This window comes from Musca autumnalis, unplaced genomic scaffold, assembly GCF_047663935.1.
Source record: "Musca autumnalis isolate F117 unplaced genomic scaffold, ASM4766393v1 scaffold_4, whole genome shotgun sequence".
NCBI lineage: Eukaryota > Metazoa > Arthropoda > Insecta > Diptera > Muscidae > Musca > Musca autumnalis.
In genome coordinates, this window is record NW_027411977.1 from 37,887,264 (window position 1) to 37,907,516 (window position 20,253).

Consider the following 20,253-nt stretch of genomic DNA (forward strand, 5'->3'; position numbering starts at 1 on the left):
TGGTGGATTACCTCCAGCACTAGTGCGTAACGTAATAACTATTCAATAGTCTAATGCATGTGCACAGTGTCTTGGAGGGGACAACGATATACTCGAAAAAGAGGGCAGAGCCACCACCTAAGCTTAATCGTGATGTGCATGTCCTTATCGAAACTCGTCTGACTTGCTATGAGGACTCCTGTCTAATCACTTACACGCGAGGAAATCCCAGGGAACCCTATAAGGTTAATTTCGATAAGTACAAGTGTGAAACCATGAAAGCTAAACGAAAATCTTGAGTCAGTTTTAGTGAGTCTATAGAGGGAGTAAGTAAATCCCAAGATCCCAAATCCATAGGTAGTTATCAAGAGTTTACTTCCCGGTAGCATGGATCTTGATGGTTATGTCCAATCAGCTGGAAAATAGATTAACTAGCCTCCCAAAACCTCAGGGGTCGATTATGCATTGGCACTAAACTTGAGTTGTCAATTGCCAGCGCGACCGAGAAGAAATGTTGTGTTATTCATGGCAACGCAATTGGTTATCGTTCAGTGTTTTTCAAGCTTGTAAACTCTAAATTCAATCCAAAAAAAAAAAACACAATTTCGCTAAAAAAAAACAATTTTCGAAGGTTAGGTTATGCTAGGTTTGGGGATGTGCAGCCACTAATTTGTGACTGCGTCACTCGGAGACCTTCCAGTCCATTGTGACCATCCGGGGGAAAAATGAGGGATGTGCTTTAAAGAAAAAAAAATATAGAGAAAAGAAGAAAGAGGCAAAAATAAAAAGGAAGCTATGAAAGTATAAAAGAAGTAATTAAGTAGAGAATTTAGAAGGGAAAATTAGTTTTAAAGAAGAAAAAGTTTGGGTGGTGATGGTTGGTAGAATATTTGAAATACGGTTCACGTGTTCAGGTTGCGCTGTCCCAGCCATTTCAGATTTTTGATGATGTTGTAGATTACAGCAGGTTCCACAGTTAAATAGAAGGTTAGACACGGTGGAAAGTGAACGCCCACTAATCTATGCCGCCCACGAGCCAGGGCTGGACATCGACACAGGAGGTGATCGATCGTCTCCATTTCCTCCTCATCCTCACAGAGTCTGCAATAGTCAGTAACATCCTCATCCCATTTGATGGTAAAGGCCCTGATATAGCAATGTCCAGTGATAACTCCCTTCATTACTCTAACTTCAGCTTTACTCAGGTTCAACAGAGAATTCGTTCTTTTGACTGACAGAGACGGCCAAATGGATCTTGACACAATGCACCTAGGTTCATTATGCCATAATTCTCTGGCTCTTTCGTCAGTGAACGTTTCAATTCTTTGGCAAAAGTGACAAATGGGTGGTTTGATGGAGTCAGCGATTGCTAGATCTGTAGACTGCGATCCTCGTCTAGCTAATTCCAAATTGCCAATGAGATCCAAATCCATAGGCTCTTGAATTTGGAAGACGTCACACTCACTGTTGACGGTGTCCGCATCCTTACAGCCTGGGAAGTGGGTCGCTGCCAAGAGGTTAAGAGTCTCTGTAGCAGAGTCTGTCCACCCACCATGTTGCTTCTTGATACTTCCGATGGATTTATTTAGGGTCCTTGGAGAGTAATCTTCGAAACCTAGCTGCGTCGTTGACTCCTTTTATTGACTCACAGAAATTAGCCCAAGACTTTTTCTTTGCTCGCTTGATTTCACTCTTGTATTTATTGAAACTCTACTTGTAGGAGTCCCAATCAATGTCGAGTTTAGTCTCATGCGCCTTGTTACACAGTCGCCTGGTGGTTTTTCTAAGCTCGCCAAGTTCCTTGTTCAACCAGACTTGCTGAGACTTCTTGGTCATCCCCATACCATGCTCCAGCCTGACCGTGCACATGTCACCGTTGCTGTAATTAGATAGAAAGATTAGATTCAAGCTCTTTTTACCTACTATACAAGTCCTCACCTTGTCCCCCTCGGACGCAGCGAAAATGTCGAAATTTGCATTGCTTAGTCCAGCAACCTTATTCTTATAAATATAACTGCTCCTGGACTAAAACAATGTATACTTCAGAGGTCGTGAGGGACAAGAGTAGTTCAGCGGCGGCGGCTTTGCAGTGATGCAGATTAATCTGTAAGATGCGCAGCCTTTCCCGCTTCCCTACCCTTACTGGGTTTCGTGGGGTGGACTCAGTCGAAACCGAACCCATCCTGAACCGAAATTAAGTTTTGGCTCACGTTCTCTAAGATATAACTCCCCAGGGGGGTCAACCGCAACTCTTGCAACCATCCCACCGTCCTCGTTATAGGGTGCTAGACTTATAACAGTCCAGCCCGATGTAATGAGGTTGGGATTTTGCAGTCTTAACATCCTCAGCAAGAGCTCGTTGTCCACAGTAGGTGGGGGAACCCAGGCTGAGAGAATTTTCCTGGACGAAACATCAGATAAGAAGACCGCCGCAAAATCAGCTCCTTTCCACAGTGCACCAAAGCCATCAACTGCCCGAAAGAGAAATTCACTTGATTTCCTGTTCAGACAGTTAATCACTTTGACAGCCTTTCGCAAGAAGGCTGCCAAACTGACGATCCTCCTGATCTTCCGGTCCAGAAACTATGACAGACCGAAGACCGATTTAAAATAGCAACCAGTGACCGTCGTTGATTCTCCCATTAGGGTCAGCTCTATCGATGCTTGCCACTTGAAGGTCTTCGTCATTCGCCACTGTGGCCGGTCTATTGTATGGCTTTTTGCGTCCTTGACCGTGCGCCTTGGAGTTAACTTTTCCAGAGGAGGTGGATGCCTTTCCATCGGTTGCTTCCCCTTGGTTGTACGCTCAACGGCTGCCGCATACGAGGTTGATGGTTCAACCAGCTGAGAAGTCATCGTCTTCGTCGGAGGAACGAACGCGCTTCACAGATTTAAGCTGTGGAGCATTGTTCGTTCCACAAGAAGACTTTACCCTCTCCCTGTTAAGACCAGCATTTCCAACCGCTTTACCTTTGCTTTTCGGAGCAGGATCGGGCTTTCAGGCAGGGTCCTTTACCGGTCGATCACCCTTATTGGTACCCGTTGGTTTGGGGGTGCACTCAATAGCCTTTTCCATTACCTTTCGGCTCGGGTTAGGCTTCGGAACAGATTTCGGCTCAGCACATTTGCCAGAGGCAGTGGGCTTAGCCGGCTCTACTACTTTATTCGGGAGAAAGATCCTTTTTACCTGGAGCTCGCGATGAAATTCACGTGGTTAAGTTTTCTCTCGGACTTCCTTATGAATTTCAGCTTACCCCTAATGAGGTGGACCTCCCTCGCCGAATGCATGTTCGCATCTCGCCCTACGAACTTGCGAAGATAGGATACGGCACGTTTATAGTGTTTCGTATCAGATGCTTCTCGTGCAGAGGCGACCTTTGAGTAGCTGCCGTTGTCGGGGTCTCGTTAGATTCCCTGTCGTCGGACATCGTTTCAGTTGCCGTCTGCCTTTGAAGCTTATTGTCGGCATGTGCCGACACAGGACCAGTCGGAATCAGACTTGCCTTCGGTTGGACATCAAGGTCCGTACTCCCTTCGTTAGAGCCACAGCAATCTTTCTGAGTAGACTTGGCCGGAATCACCGTGGTGTCCACCTCGGCATCAGTCAGGGTTAAATTGTGTAGCAATTCCTCCGGGAGTATGACCTCATTATGCTCATCCGGGACAAGCCTGTTCAGCTGGTCGAGGGGTTCCCCACTCTTCCTTTCTAGACTGTCGTGGATAATTCTGAGTGTCCCGTGCAGGTCGTCCCCGCCCATAACTGCGGTCCTGTCTGCCGTATACTGGTTTTCACCAGCCCTGGCTAAATCGTGCTCCATTTGAATTGCCGAGTCGTCATCTGTTTTGGGGGTTAAAGATGATGCACTCGTAGCGAGTAAAGCTGTAGATGCCAAGGCATCCACATCTAAAACAGCCGGATCACAATCACTTGATTTCGACGACACATGGCTTCTGGTCTCACCAACGCTTGCCGTTGCTACTGGGTTATTAACTCCCTGCATCGTAATTTTATTTCTCCTATTCTTCTACCCATTTTAGTTAATTTGTTTAAGGCAACTAACCCGATCCAATTTTTGGTCCACAAGGGTCAGAAGACCGCCAAGGTTTCCACGATGTGCGGGGCCGATGGTTATTTTCGATAACCAAAGGATACCGTAGTTTATATTGTAAAAACGTTAAAGGATTATTTCATAAGATAAAGATAAGATAAAGATCAATAAGATAAAGATCAATAACAATAACCCCCACTTTTAAAAGTGGTTTCACCAAAAAACGCGAACTCTTCGAGCTAAGTTTGGAAAAGCACTCATTTAATCAATTAATATTTCAAACTCTTGTTTTGTCGTTATTTTCACCATATTTAACCTAAAATGATAACAAAATTTATTAACGATGCAAAAAACTAATAATTAGGCCTGTTCGATAACTTCGCAAGTAAAAAGTATTTGCAAGTACTTGCAACTACTTCTCATTTCTCTTTTACTGAACAAGTTTGTTATCGAACAGCATTTTGTAAAAGTTTGTACAAATTTGTACAAAGTTTTAAGTTATCGAACAGACCTAATGTTTATTTACTGTTTGACTTCTGTTTCTTCGAAAATGTTCACTGCAGCTGCTACTAAGCGGTTGCTGAAAAATAACCGCTTCAGCAACTGAGATACGCAACATTAGTTGAATGTTGCCATACATTTTGGCAACTGGCAACGCCACTCAACGATAATTGCCATCGATAATCGAGCCATCAATGAATCAGACTTCAACCTTATAAATAGCCGGGCCCGGGTGGTTTAATACCAGCTGTGTTTCAGAACGCAGCGGATTCAATGATAGCAAACCTAACGGCCTACATCACCAAAGCAGGGAAACATTGCCTAAAGTCGATAGACCAAAAAGTATTTCTTTCTTTTTTATTGAAGACACTAGAAAGGTTACTGGACCTTAAAACGGCGCCCAACAATACAAAAAAAAACAAGTAAAAAAAGTATCAATCGGCTTAGCCTGTAAAACTCTCATCCAAGATTCTTTCCCAAAGAAATATGTATTTAGAGGGGTTTCCTTTTTTGAACGTATGAACTTGCCGACAAAAATATGAATTTGACTTAAAATTCAAAAGTGTTGCGGATTATTATATTACCTTCCAACTACTGCGATATCTCCATTGTTTGACTACCTACGCCAACCTACTTTTCATCATTCTGTAGATGATGGTTTCTTCTTCCATCGACAAGCTTTAATCAGAAACCCACAGACCCTAACATCGTCGTGCTGTTGTGACAAAAAAATTCAGGCCCTTTTCACAAATGCATTCACTGTCCAAGTCCCCATTGGGAAGAAAACAAAAGCAGAAAAAACAACACTTCTAGGGCTTCTTCAATGTTTCTGTTTTCCCTGATACAAGAATTGTTAACTATATTTAAAACAACCCACAACGAAACTATTTGTAGGATGAAAGAAATACCAGCGAACAAAACAAAATCCAATGTAAACCAAGCCGAGAAATCGTGGAGAAATGGCCTTTATTAAATTTTCACCTAGAATTTGTTACAGTCTAAACGTAACTAACCAGCGGACAACATGTATTAAGCAAACGGTTGGAAATTTAAAAGTAAAACGTTTTTATTTTTTCTACACCCATCCTTCGCTCTCGTTCTTTGTCTACGCACCTTACATAAGTTAATTGTACTTCGTTTTTAAGTTTTTACGTTAAAAGAATACAAAATACTCTCTTTCTCTCTCTCTCTCTCGGTCGTTATCTCTCTCACACACATATCCCCCACTGCGGTAAGGATATGTTATCCAATACGGACTTTAAGAATTTAAATATCGTTACGGTTCTATATCGGAATGTTGCATTGATCGCAGTATGTCTATTGTCGTCGGTGGTTGCGGCATATCCTTCGAATACCTACAAGGATTTGGATATATGTAATCATTGGAATGGCCGTCGTCATTTTCTGGAATTGGGAGAACGCGGTGAATTACATGCACGCAATGTAACCACATCGGCATATCGTGTAGGATATTTATGAAAAAAGTGAAGAAGAAAATATGCAGTTTGGATTATAAAACAAGAAATTTTGAATTTTCCAGAGTACCCTCTATTCATCGGCATCATCCACCTCCTCGCCATCATCGGTCAATGGATCGCCTGCCAGCAGTGTTAATGGTGGCCCCAACAATGCTGTTAAGATACGTTCCAACTTGGATTTCTGGTATCAATGTAACCTTGAACTGGTCACCTGTGCCGAGTGTGTCATACGGATTACCGTCACCTTTGCCAATTTCTCGAAGACGTGTGAACGTATCGCCAATACAGCTGTGGGCAAATCCTCCCTGTGTCCCTGTGAACATATCCAATTTTCGGAACCTCCATACGACAATACAATCTCGGGTCAAGAGTTTTGCGGCGATGGCAAAGTTTTTCGCAGTAAAACGCGTACATTGTTGCTGAAATTTTTCTATCGGGCAACAAATAGTCATGTCTTTTCGTTGCAGTACTTTTCCGAACGTAAGTAGTGGAGTAGTCCTTTTCATGTTTTACTTTTTACATTTATCTGAATTTCTTTCCGTCCCATAATCCTGTCTTGCACATAACAAAAGTATTTTTCCGATTCTGTAACAGCCATTTACGAATTCTTTTAATAACCGAGGAAGCCGTATCTGTTTTTTGTTATTCTGCTTTGTTTATTAGTTCGTCGATAAACGTTTAGCTGACAAAATTAAATTAAAACATATTTTGCTGATACGAAGAATAGGAAATCACTTACCTGTATGTAGCTGTGGAAAAATCAAAGTCCTTGAATGTTTTAATTGTAGGAGAAAAGAAGACAACTAGGGGAGATACGTAAAGGAGAGTGGGGATGATCCGTGGTGTAGAGTATATCGTGTGCGTGGACATTGTAGTCCTAAGCGCCAGATTGACAACAAACAACTGGCTCGGGTAGAGGTCTTTATTTTCAACGTCAGATACTCAATCAATGTCTCCGCTTATTGGGGAATTAACTTGGCCTCTTGACTAGGAACGCTTTAAAGTTGTACACAGTATCTGCCGTATTAGGAGTAGAAATCACCAGGTATTATCGGTTTAGGTGGAAGGATGTATAAAGGACACTAGGTATGATCCCTGGTGTAGAGTATACATGTGTGCCGACAGTATGAGCCTTAGTTAGCATCAAGTTGACAACAGACAACTGCTTCGGGATAGAAATCTTTATATTCAAGGTCGGATACTCAATAAATTCCTCCTTTTGTTGGAGAATTGCCTTAGTATCCGGACTCCACTTGTTTCAATGTCGGATATTCAATCAATTCCTAATCTTATTGAGCCTCGGGACTCCACTTGTTGGGGTATTAGCTGAGACTCCTGACTTGAAATGCTTTAAACTTGTGGACAGTATCTGCCGTATTAAGAGTAGAAATACCCACGTATCGTCGGTATAGCTGGAAGGATGTATAAAGGACACTAGGTATGATCCCTGGCGTGGAGTATATCGTGTGTGCCGACATTGTGAGCCTAAGCGTCAAGTTAACATCTGCCTCGTGATAGGAATCTGTTTTTCAAGGTAGGATACTCAATTCCTCCACTTATTGGGGAATTTGCTTTTTAGGAATTGGTTGAGCCTCATGACTTGGCACACTTTAAAGTTGTGGAAAGTATCGTCGGTATAGTTCTCGGCTACTTAATCAATTCCTTCGCTTGTTTGAGAATTGGCTGAGCCTCAGGACTCCGCTTATTGGGGAATTGGCAGACATTGTGGGCCCAAGCGTCAAATCGCCAACAGACAACTGCCTCGGATACTCAATTTCTATGCTTATTTGGAAATTGGCTGAGCCTTGGGACTCTATTTGTGGGGGAATTGGCTGAGCCACGGGACATGGATCGCTTTTAAGTTGTGGACAGTATCTGCCGTATTAGGAGTAGAAATTTTCAGGTATCGGCAGTATAGTTGGAAGGATGTAGAAAGTCCGAAAAGTGTGTGAACATTTTTTATTCCGAGAAGGCCTACCCCCATTAAAACTACACTGCATCGCGTCACTGTGCCTCAGTATATGCAGTCCATTTTAAGCGGTTGCATTCGTTATGGTTACATCTCTCAATTCCTCAGTTTGTTGGAAAATTGTCTTAGCTCCTGGACTTGGAACGCTTTGAAGTCGCGAACTGTATCTGCCGGATTTGGAGTAGAAACTTGTCAGGTATTGACGTATATTTAAAGTCACCTGAAAGTTCATGCCTGATTACATTGGGACCGTTCTTTATGGTTGCATTCGTCATGCTAACTTCCCAAGTGATTACCTGACAGGAGAAGGAGTGATCATAGTTCGTTTCGGGACGTAAAGGTGTGAACAGAATGAAATACGCCGCTTTTTTACGCTCAGTTTCATGTCATAGATTAAAGGCCAAGTACTACCTAATTCAAATGCTGCCTAATTAATTTGAATTAGGTAGTACTTTGCCTTTAGTCTTTTACATGAAACTGAGCGTGATAAAGCTGCGTATTTCATTGTGTTTCTACCTTAAAGGCCTGGGTACATAAGCCGCTCGGCTTTCTTGCTTATCGACTAAAGGCCTACGTACATAAGCTGCTTCGCCTGGTTGCCTTGCTTGCTTCTGATAAAAGAATAAAAAAGAAAAGGGCAACCCAGTTCGAAATTTGCTCGGCCTCCTTTATTCTTTTATTTTTATTATGTCAAAAATGAAGCAGGAAAGCAAGGCAACCAGGCAAAGCAGCTTATGTACCCAGGCCTTAAGGCCTTTTGCATTGTACTGTAGAGTACACGAACAACATCCAGTAACAATTCGTACAAAATTTGTGTAAACGAATACGGGCAAACTCGAAAATCGATCACAAGATAATCGATTATGCGATTTTCCCTTCAGACAAAAGTCGACTACGATTTTTAGATTTTTGACTGCAAAAATTCGTTTAATCGATTAACCGAAAGTCGACTTCCCTATCCCTACTTGGAAACAGGCGCTAGTTGTAGTGTTGTTTAAGTCGCCAAGGAAGGTGTGTCTCCACATCAGTTCTAGGGTAGAGGGACAGTGGACTCGCGGATGAATATCTTATCGTTATCATCAGATGCCATAAATTTGTTATCGGGTATAGTTATTTTAGGAAAATGGGAGTGTGTATCCTATGAGCCAGTAAAATGGTCTGGGCAGATATGGAACGAGTGCATAAGCTTTCTTCCGGTAATTGGTAGAGTTCTGGAGAAGATTATAAAGGAGAGCGACAGTGAAGGTGTGTATTCACATCAGTTAGGTATTACCGAAGGGAGAGGTATAGTAGACCAGGGGATGTATGGACGTGGGTGTATGAGCAGATTAGTCTGAGCATGCCAAACCCAAAGGGTTTGACTTCATATCTTGAAATAACGAGTTTGAAAAGCTGTTAGAGATCAGGTTCAGACGTTTTTTCTCCGGTCTACCTATTTTATGGAAGCCTGTTAGTCCGGGCAGAAGGGCTGCTGTCAGGAATCGATCCTATGACAAGCTTATCATGATTGAAGAGGAGACTCGGGTCGTCGAATGGTGACAGGCTGGGCAATAGTCGTCCTCCAAACACTCAAACTGGTGAGCGTGGGATAAGATCAAGTCAAGTACAGGGGTATAACTATGGCTCAAAGAATGAACTTTTCGACATATTTTGATCGCCTGAAGGATAAAACTGACAACAGTTGCCGGTGTGATCAGACGGATTTCGCAGACTGATTGGGGCTTAATGTGATCTCAGGGATCTCTGCGTATGCGGATGAACTGCTTATGATGATTGAAGGGCGATACTCACGTCGAACTGGGGCGTCGTAGTGAACAGCCATGGACATGGTAGGGGTAGTAGGGTTATGGTGGGTTATCAGGTGAAAAAAAAACGGTGCTAATGCTGCTGAAAATAGGAGAATGGTCATCCTACGATGTTTTTATCAACAACATGTTTTTCTGGACTGATTGGGGCTTGAGTCAAAGCACCCTGTGTATGATATACTTACTTACTTACTTAGCTGACCTATTACAGAACATTTGTTCTATAAGCCGAACTAAGAACATACCTCCAATTCTCTCTGTTTACTGCTTCGCTTTTTGGAATACTGCGCCTTTTCATCTCTTCATCCACTTGTTTGCTCCATCTAAGCTTAGGCCTGCCAATTCTGCGTGCACCGCCATGTGGCACGTATTTATACGCCTTTTTAGCGGGTTCATCATCTCTCATTCTTATAATATGGCCTAGCCAACACAATCATTGCATCTCGATACGTTTATCTATACTGATGTCGTTGTATAGCAGATACAACTCGTGGTTTATACGAAATCGACATTCACCGTCACCGAAGAATTTTTCTCTCAAACACACCAAGCACTGCCTTGCCTGCTTGCGCAAGTACCAAGGCTTCGGAACCATACATCAGCACGGGTAGTATCAGTGTTTTGTAGAGCGTTATTTTTGTTTGACGAGATGTGCCTTTGTTTTTAAACTGCTTACTCAGACCGAAGTAGCATATGTTGGCTATTCTTCTTCGTATATCACAACTGATGTTGTTGGTTGTGTTTACGACAGTGCCAAGGTAGATGAAGTCCCTTACTACCTCAAAATTATAGGAACCAACGTCAACAGTTGGCCCGATCTCTATGGACGCATTGCGCGTCGACACCATCAACTTGGTCTTCTCGCTGTTTACCGCTAGACCCACTTTAGCAGATTCCATTTCAACTTTTGCAACGGTGTCAGTTACTTCATTTACCGATCGACCCATGCACAGTGGATCCACTTGTATGGAGAAAGTGGCCAAAAATATTTAGAGTGTAAAAATCAAGCCAATACGCCGGTTACAGCCTTGTGCTGCTGCGAAGAGTGTTTTAAGAAACCACGAGCGTAGCATTCTCCCCCTTTCCCCTCTGGAGGGGGTATACGGTAAGAATGGTTTTATGCTGTTAATAAAAAATTTCATGAACAAAGGTCCCGATTATCTTATGATGCAAAAATAGGCTTGGGGAAACAAAACAGTCTCCAAAACAACATAAAATCCAACTAATTTAGCGGATTAAAAAAATTTATTTTTTTGTCTGAAAATTTGTAAAATATTTAATCTAGATCTTATAGCGTTTTTCCTGGAAGGCACGTACGTCCAACGTAAGACAAGTTTGAAAGAAGATATCTTTATCTTGCCACTGATGCCAATTATGTTAATGTACGTGTTCAGTTAACAGAGTTATACGCTAATATATCCATACAAACCCTATTCTAGGGCAGCTTTAGTCGGCGACCCACCATTTATAGTCTGGCACTAGATGGCACTGAATATTCTTAAACCCATGACCTACTTTGGAAAATCATTCCCGAGGTGGGCACTGGTGAACATCATGACTAAAACCTTATGTCAAATTTAAGTATATGATCGAATTGGCATTACAAAATACACTAAGAAAATATGCAGCTAACTAGAATTCCACAACACGCTAAAACACTATTTTTATACCCTCCACCATAGTATGGAGGGTATATTAAGTTTGTTTTTCCGTTTGTAACGCATTGAAATACTCATTTGCGACCCTATAAAGTATATATATTCTTGATCAGGGTAAAATTCTAAGTCGATCTGAGCACGTCCGTCCGTCCGTCCGTCCGTCCGTCCGTCCGTCCGTCTGTGGTAATCACTCTAGCATCCACAAAAATGGAGATAGGACGCTGAAATTTTGGGAAAATGCGTCTTTTGTTTGCAGGCAGGTCAAGTTCGATGATGGGCTATATCGGTCCACGTTTTGGTATAGCCCCCATATAACGGTACCCCCCGATTTACGGTATTTTGACGTTTTTAGCTACATTTTCAGACCGATTTGGCTATAATTTGACATTTAGGGTTCTTAAGTGTCAGTAAACATATATAACAAAACTTGTGGACATAGGTCCACGTTTTGGTATAGCCCCCATATAACGGTACCCCCCGATTTGCGGTATTTTGACGTTTTTAGCTACATTTTTAGACCGATTTAGCTATAATTTGACATTTAGGGTTCTTAAGTATCAATAAACTCACATAACAAAAGTTGTGGACATAGGTCCACGTTTTGGTATAGCCCCCATATAACGGTACCTCCCGATATACGGTATTTTGACGTTTTTAGCTACATTATCAGACCGATGTAGCTATAATTTGACATTTAGGGTTCTTAAGTGTTAATAAACATATATAACAAAACTTGTGGACATAGGTCCACGTTTTGGTATAGCCCCCATATAACGGTACCCCCCGATTTGCGGTATTTTGACGTTTTTAGCTACATTTTCAGACCGATGTAGCTATAATTTGACATTTAGGGTTCTTAAGTGTTAATACACATATATAACAAAACTTGTGGACATAGGTCCACGTTTTGGTATAGCCCCCATATAACGGTACCCCCCGATTTGCAGTATTTTGACGTTTTTTGCTACACTTTTAGACAGATTTAGCTATAATTTGACATTTAGGGTTCTTAAGTATCAATAAACATATATAACAAAAGTTGTGGACATAGGTCCACGTTTTGGTATAGCCCCCATATAACGGTACCCCCCGATTTGCTGTAATTTGACGTTTTTAGCTACATTTTCAGACCGATGTAGCTATAATTTGACATTTAGGGTTCTTAAATGTCAATAAACTTATATAAGGAAAGTTGTGGACATAGGTCTACGTTTTGGTTTAGCCCCCATATAACGGTACCCCTCGATTTACGGTATTTTGACGGTTTTAGCTACATTTTCAGACCGATTTAGCTATAATTTGACATTTAGGGTTCTTAAGTATCAATAAACTTATATAACAAAAGTTGTGGACATAGGTCCACGTTTTGGTATAGCCCCCATATAATGGTACCCCCCGATTTACGGTATTTTGACGTTTTTAGCTACATTTTCAGACCGATGAAGCTATAATTTGACATTTGAAGTTCTTAACCCTTTCGGTGCTTCTTTTTTGTTTTTGATCTGAAAAATATATTTTTCCAATTTTATATATACTTAAGCCCACTATATGAATAATCAAAACTAATTTTTTAACATTTTGTTTGGAAAAGTGGTTTTTGGACACTATGCCATATGGCATAGAATGTATTTAAAGGAAAAAAACAAAACTAAAATATTCAAGTTTTTAATTAAATTTCATCTTATAGAAGACCAGGAGGCCTTATAGAAGAGGAAGAGGTCTTCTTATAGAAGAGCAGGACGTCTTCTCATAAAAGAGCAGAAGGTCCTGTCATAGAAGGGCAGGATGTCTTCTCCTGGAAGAGCAAACGTTCGTCTCATAGAAGGACAGGATGTTTTCACATAGAAGAGCAGGACGTTTGCATATAGAAGGGCAGGAGGTCTTCTTATAGAAGAGCAGGAGGTCTTCTTATAGTAGAGCAAGAGGTCTTCTTATAGAAGAGCAGGAGGTCCTCTTCTTGAAGAGCAGGACGTTTGCATATAGAAGGGCAGGACGTCTTCTGATAGAAGAGCAGGACGTCTTCTGATAGAAGAGCAGGACGTCTTTTCATATAAGAGCAGGACGTTTGCATATAGAAGGGCAGGAGGTCTTCTTATAGAAGAGAAGGAGGACTTCTTATACAAGAGCAGGAGGTTTGCTCATAGAAGAGCAGGACGTCTTCTCATAGAAGAGCAGGAGACCTTCTTATAAAAAACCAGATGGTCTTCTCATAGAAGAGCAGGGGCCCTTCTTATAGAAAAGCATAAGATCTTCTCATTGAAGACCAGGAAGTCTACTTATAGAAGACATGAAGGTTTTTCATAGAATATCTGGAGGTCTACTATTAGAAGATTTGGGGGTCTTCACATAGAAGGTCTTCTTATAGAATATCTGGAGGTCTTCTTTTAGAACATTTAAAGGACTTCTTATAGATCACCTGAATGTCATCCTATAGAAGGGCTGGAGGTCAGCTTGTAGAAGACGTGGGGGCCATCTTATATAATATCTGGAGGAGTTATATTAGAAAATCTGCAAGAATTGTTATACATCATCTGGAGGTTTTCCTATGGTGGATCTGGAGGTTTCCTTATAGAAGACCTGGAAGTCTTCGTATAGAAGACCTGGAGGTCTACTTATACAAGATCTGGAGGTCTTCTTATAGAAGATCTAGGGGTTTTACAATAGAAGATCTGGAAGTCAAACAAAGTGAAACATTTCCGTTGGGAAAAATCTATGCCATATGGCATAGTATGAAATATAAAAAAATCTGGTAGTTCAATGGAACTATATTTCGGATCTTTTTTTCGTTTTAATTATTAAGGCAATGATTATCTACTAAATTAAATACAAAAAGTTAACAAAAAATATTTTTGTTAATAAAATATATAAAATTATAAGATGGTATTTTCATGCAAATTTTAAATGGAACGAGGAGCGCTTGCTCTTTGAGACATAACAATGTATAGGGTCCACCAATCAAATATTTTTGTCGAATTATTTTTAGATAACACTTCAGGGAAAAATACAAAATTATTAAAAAAGAGTGCCCATAAGTATTTTGCCTTAAAACGGGCTTCAAAAACTGGTTATGCCATATGGCATAGAATCACCGAAAGGGTTAAATGTCAATAAACTTATGTGACAAAAGTTGGGGACCTAGGTCCACGTTTTGGAATAGCCCCCATATAACAGTACCCCCGATTTACGGCATTTTGACGTTTTTATCTACATATTCAGACCGATTTAGTTATCAATTGACATTTAGGGTTCTTTAATGTCAATAAACTTATATAACTAGTGGACATAGGTCCATGTTTTGGAATAGCCCCCATATAACGTTACCGCCCGATTTCAGGTATTTTGAGAATTTTACCAACAAGTTTTAACCGAATTATCTGTAATGTGAACATTTGAAATTCTTAGTGGTCACCACACCTCTCCACCAAAAATTGTCAAGAAAGCCCCCATATAACGGTACCTCCCGATTTTCAGTAATTTGATGATTTTAGCTACAAACCGAACTAGCAGTAATTTGACATTTGAAGTTCTTAGTGGTCACAACACCTCTCCATCAAAAATTGTCAATATAGGTCCATGTTCGGATATAGCTCCCATGTAACGGTACCTCCCAATTTTCAGTAATTTGGCAATTTTAGCTACAATTTTTAACAGAACTAACTGTAATTTGACATTTGAAGGTTGTAGTGGTCACCACACATCTGCATCAACAATTTTCAACATAGCCCCAATATAACGATACTTCCCGATTTTCGGTACTTTGAGGATTTTACTTAAAATGTTTAACCGAACGTAGGTCCATGTTTTGTATAGCCCCAAAACAAACCTCCCGATTTTCCGTACCTTTCTGTAATTTGAAATTTAAAAGTCAACAAAAATTCTGCAACAAAAATTGTTCATTTAAGTTCACATTTCCGTATAGCCCAGATACCTCCGAACTAGCTGTTAATGACATTTGAAGTTCCCACGTTATGTACCGATTTTCGATATTTTGAGTATTCTAGCTAAATTTTTTAACCGAATTAGGAGTTATTTGACATTAAAAGCTCCCATCAAAAACTGTCAACATAGGCCCATGTTTTATTATAACCCCTATATAACAGTACCTCCCAATTTCTAGCCCACCAAAAATTGTCAACAGTTAGATATAGGCACCATAAAAAAGGGCCTCCCGAATGAAGCATTTTATGTACATTTTCTGACATTTTAACGTACTCACTTAAAGTTGGGGACAGGAATGAATATTTTATGGTGGAGGGTATGAAAAGTTCGGCCTGGCCGAACTTAATGCTTTTTTACTTGTTTAATGAAAACTAAGCTATTACCTCCTCCTTCAAAATCCACTGTAATATGTTGCTATACGTATTAGTTTCGCGATATTTTGAATATATTTACTTGCACTTAAAATATAGGTTGTACTCACAACAAAAAATATTGGTGAAATGTTCTGACTTTTGATGCTATTCTTAGGAAGTTCGCGTTCGAATGAAACAAAAACTAATATACATACTTTTAAAAAGGTCCATGTCATAGCTGTCCGAGTTGCCAGATGTTGTAGCAAAATTTTGACATTCATTTTTTTATTTTTGGCCAATGAGTGGATCCACTGTACCATGATGTCAATGTCGTCGGCATAAGCAAGTAACATATAGCTGTTCGTGTATATTGTTCCACCTGTGTATGATATATGCTTGAATATTTGTTGCCTGTGGGAGTCTGTATTGGTTTGCAAAAAGCTCTTTTCGTGTCAGCGGGTCATCATGTGAATTTCCCCCCTCACATTTTTGTCGAATAAGAAAAGGGAAGACATTCTACGATGAGATATCACAGACCAAATTGCTTTGTATGTCTTGCATCCAGGTTCATAAGCCATCGACGTAAATCTCACGGAGTTTGTCGATGTAATAGCACTTTGGAGGCGAACAGATTCATTAATTGTTAGATAAATAAACTTAGATCCACCTCCAGCTAGTTCAGCTACTAAATCGTTTCCCATTACATTACTATGACCTGCAAGCCAGCAAAGTTAAACAAGAGTTTATGGTCCATGACATGAGAACCTGAGAGTTAGGCGACCCTGACTATCGACATTTATGGTCACCGGTTCTGTAAAGATGGTTTGCTTCCTGATAGCAATAATCTATATATATAAAAGAGCGGTGAGGTGAGGTATTCACTGACTGATTCATCAGCGCCCAGACGAAACCGCTGAAGCTAGAAAGTTGAAATTTTGGGTGTAGGTTGCTGTTGGTGTGTAGGGGTGAGATAAGGATGGGTTTTTGGAAATTCGACCTAGAAGTGTACGAAAAGTACTAAAAGGTACTAAATATGGTACCCTTTGTATTAGGCAAACGGTAAGAGCTAGAATTCTGAAATTTGGAATGAGAGTCACTGATGGAGAGTTAGAAAGATGTACCAAAGGGTTCTTGGAAATTCGAACTACAAGGGTACGAAAAGTACTAAATGGTACTAATTTTAGTACAATTTGGATTTGTGTGAACGGATAGAGCTGGAATCCTGATATTTGAAATTAGGGTCACTGATGAAGAGTAACAAAAAAGGTTTTTGGAAGTTCGAACTATAAGTGCACGAATAGTACTAAATGGTACTAAATTTAGTACAATTTGGATTTGGGTGAACGGATAGTGCTGGAATCCTGAAATTTGGAATGCGGATCACTGATGAAGAGTAAAAATGAAAGGTTTTTGGAATTCGAACTATAAGTGTACGAAAAGTAATAAATGGTACTAAATTTAGTACAATTTGGGTTTGGGTGAACGGATAGAGCTGGAATCCTGAAATTTGAAATTAGGGTCACTGATGAAGAGTAACAAAAAAGGTTTTTGGAAGTTCGAACTATAAGTGCACGAATAGTACTAAATGGTACTAAATTTAGTACAATTTGGATTTGGGTGAACGGATAGGGCTGGAATCCTGAAATTTGGAATGCGGATCACTGATGAAGAGTAAAAATGAAAGGTTTTTGGAATTCGAACTATAAGTGTACGAAAAGTAATAAATGGTACTAAATTTAGTACAATTTGGGTTTGGGTGAACGGATAGAGCTGGAATCCTGAAATTTGGAATGAGGATCTCTGATGAAGAGTAACAATGAAAGGTTTTTGGAAATTCGAACTATAAGGCCACGAACAGTACTAAATGGTACTAAATTTAGTTCAATTTGGATTTGGGTGAACGGATAGAGCTGGAATCCTGAAATTTGAAATTAGGGTCACTGGTGAAGAGTAACAAAGAAAGGTTTTTGGAATTTCGAACTAAAACTGCACGAAAGGTTCTAAATGGTACTAAATTTAGTACAATTTTGATTTGGGTGGGATTGAGCTGGAATACAGACATTTGTAACGAGGGTCACTGATGAAGACTAACAATGAAAGGTTTTTGTAAATTCGAACTATAAGGGTACGAACAGTACTAAATGGTACTAAATTTAGTACAATTTGGATTTGGGTGAACGGATTGAGCTTGAATCCTGAAATTTGTAATGAGGGTCATTGATGGAGAGTTAGAAAGATGTACCAAATGGTTATTGGAAATTCGAACTATAAGTGTACAAAAAGTACTAAAATTTACAAAATTTAGTACCAATTGTATATTTTGAACGGATATAGCTAGAACCATGGAATTTGGTATGGAAATCAAGATTGGGAAGTGGTGTTGATGTAATTAAATGGTTTTGGAAAATCGTACGAAAAGTACTAAATGGTACTAAATTAAGTACAACTTGGATTTGGGTGAACGGATAGAGCTGGAATCCTGAAATTTGGAATGAGGGCCACTGATGAAGAGTAACAATGAAAGGTTTTTGGAAATTCGAACTATTAGGGTACGAAAAGTACGAAATGGTACTAAATTTAGTACAAATTGGATTTGGGTGAACAGATAGAGCTGGAATCCCGAAATTTGGAATGAGGGTCACTGATGAAGAGTAACTATGAAAGGTTTTTGGAAATTCGAACTATAAGTGCACGAAAAGTACTAAATGGTACCAAATTTAGTACAGTTTGAAATTAGGTGAACGGATTGAGTTGGAATCCTGAAATTTGGAATGAGGGTCACAAATGGAAAGTAACAAAGAAACGTTTTTGGAAATTCGAACTATAAGGGTACGAAAAGTACGAAATGGTACTAAATTTAGTACAATTTGAATTTGGGTGAACGGATTGGGTTGGAATCCTGAAATTTGGAAAGAGGGTCACTAATGGAAAGTAACAAGGAAAAGTTTTTGGCAATTCGAACTACATGTGTACGAAAAATAATAAATGGTACTAAATTTAGTACAATTTGGATTTGGGTGAACAGATAGAGCTGGAATCCCGAATTTTGGAATGAGGGTTACTGATGAAAAGTAACAATGAAAGGTTTTTGGAAATTCGAACTATAAGTGCACGAAAAGTACTAAATGGTACTAATTTTAGTACAATTTGGATTTGGGTGAACGGATAGAGCTGGAATCCTGAAATTTTTAATGAGGGCCACTGATGAAAAGTAACAATGAAAGGTTTTTGGAAATTCGAACTATAAGGGTACGAAAAGTACGAAATGGTACTAAATTTAGCACAATTTTAATTTGGGTGAACGGATTGGGTTGGAATCCTGAAATTTGGAAAGAAGGTCACTAATGGAAAGTAACAAGGAAAAGTTCTTGGAAATTCGAACTATATGTGCACGAAAAATAATAAATGATACTAAATTTAGTACAATTTGGATTTGGGTGAACAGATAGAGCTGGAATCCCGAAATTTGGAATGAGGATTACTGATGAAAAGTAACAATGAAAGGTTTTTGGAAATTCGAACTAAAGGGTACGAAAAGTACGAAATGGTACTAAATTTAGTACAGTTTGAAATTAGGTGAACGGATTGAGTTGGAATCCTGAAATTTGGAATGAGGGTCACAAATGGAAAGTAACAAAGAAAAGTTTTTGGAAATTCTAAGTCCCAATTTACATTAGGCGAGTTTACTTGCGGCAATTGTCAGTTTGTATGTGAGAGAGGGTGCTGAGAGGCAAAGGGTTACCATATGCCTCACCTCTCTCTCCTACAAAATGAAAATTGCCGCAAGTAAACTCGCCCAATGTAAATTGGGACTAACTATAAGTACACGAAACGTACTGAATTTAGTACACTTTGGATTTGGGTGAACGGATAGAGCTGGAATCCTGAAATTTGGAATTAAGATTACTGTTGGAATCTAGAATTGAGATATGGAGGTAGCTTTGGAAAATCGTTATAATGTGGACGAAGCAGTGCTAAATGGTACTAAATTCGATACAAGTTGTATTTGCGTGAACAGATTACTGTTGGAGTGTAGGATTGAGGTAGTTTTGGAAATGCGTACTTATGGAAAAGTGCCAAATTGAACTACATTGCAGATATATGAAAGTAGTTATTGGAAAGTCGTGTACGAAAACTGCTAAATGGTACAAAATTTGGTACATTTTGGTATTTGCTATATGGTACAGAATTTTGTTCAATTTGTGATTTTGTAAAGGGGTAGAACTGGAATTTTGAAATTCGGTTTTAGATTAGAAATTGGTGTTTAGAGAGGTGGTTTAAAGGAGGTTTTGAAAATGCTTATTTATACAAAAAGTACTAAATAGTATTATAATTGGTTTCAGAGGAACAGATAAAACTGGAAAAGTGAATTGCGGTTGGTATTTATGTTGAATATTAGAAGTAATTTTTGAAACCTACCTACATATGTGTACGAAAAGTTTGGTAACATGTTGGTACCAAAACCATGTTGGTATTGTGTAAACGGTTAAAGTGAGAACTGCATACTATAGGGGAACGAAAA

General features: G+C 39.7%; 1 protein-coding gene across 5 annotated transcripts in view; it reads left to right on the forward strand.

The window, feature by feature from the left end:
• Window positions 1-5,419: 5,419 nt before the first annotated feature.
• Culd (CUB and LDLa domain) overlaps window positions 5,420-20,253 on the forward strand; it is a 35,728-nt gene continuing 20,894 nt past the window's right edge. For 3 of the 5 annotated variants that reach the window (XR_012412245.1, XM_073980654.1, XM_073980655.1), the window contains exons 1-2: window positions 5,420-5,993; window positions 6,070-6,487. Coding sequence is in view for 2 of the 5 variants with exons in the window: in XM_073980654.1 (XP_073836755.1) it covers window positions 5,769-5,993; window positions 6,070-6,487 (643 nt within the window). In the remaining 3 variants the exon portion in view is untranslated. The remainder of the gene's footprint in view (window positions 5,994-6,069; window positions 6,488-20,253) is intronic. The other 2 variants (XR_012412243.1, XR_012412244.1) reach the window with 1 other exon arrangement.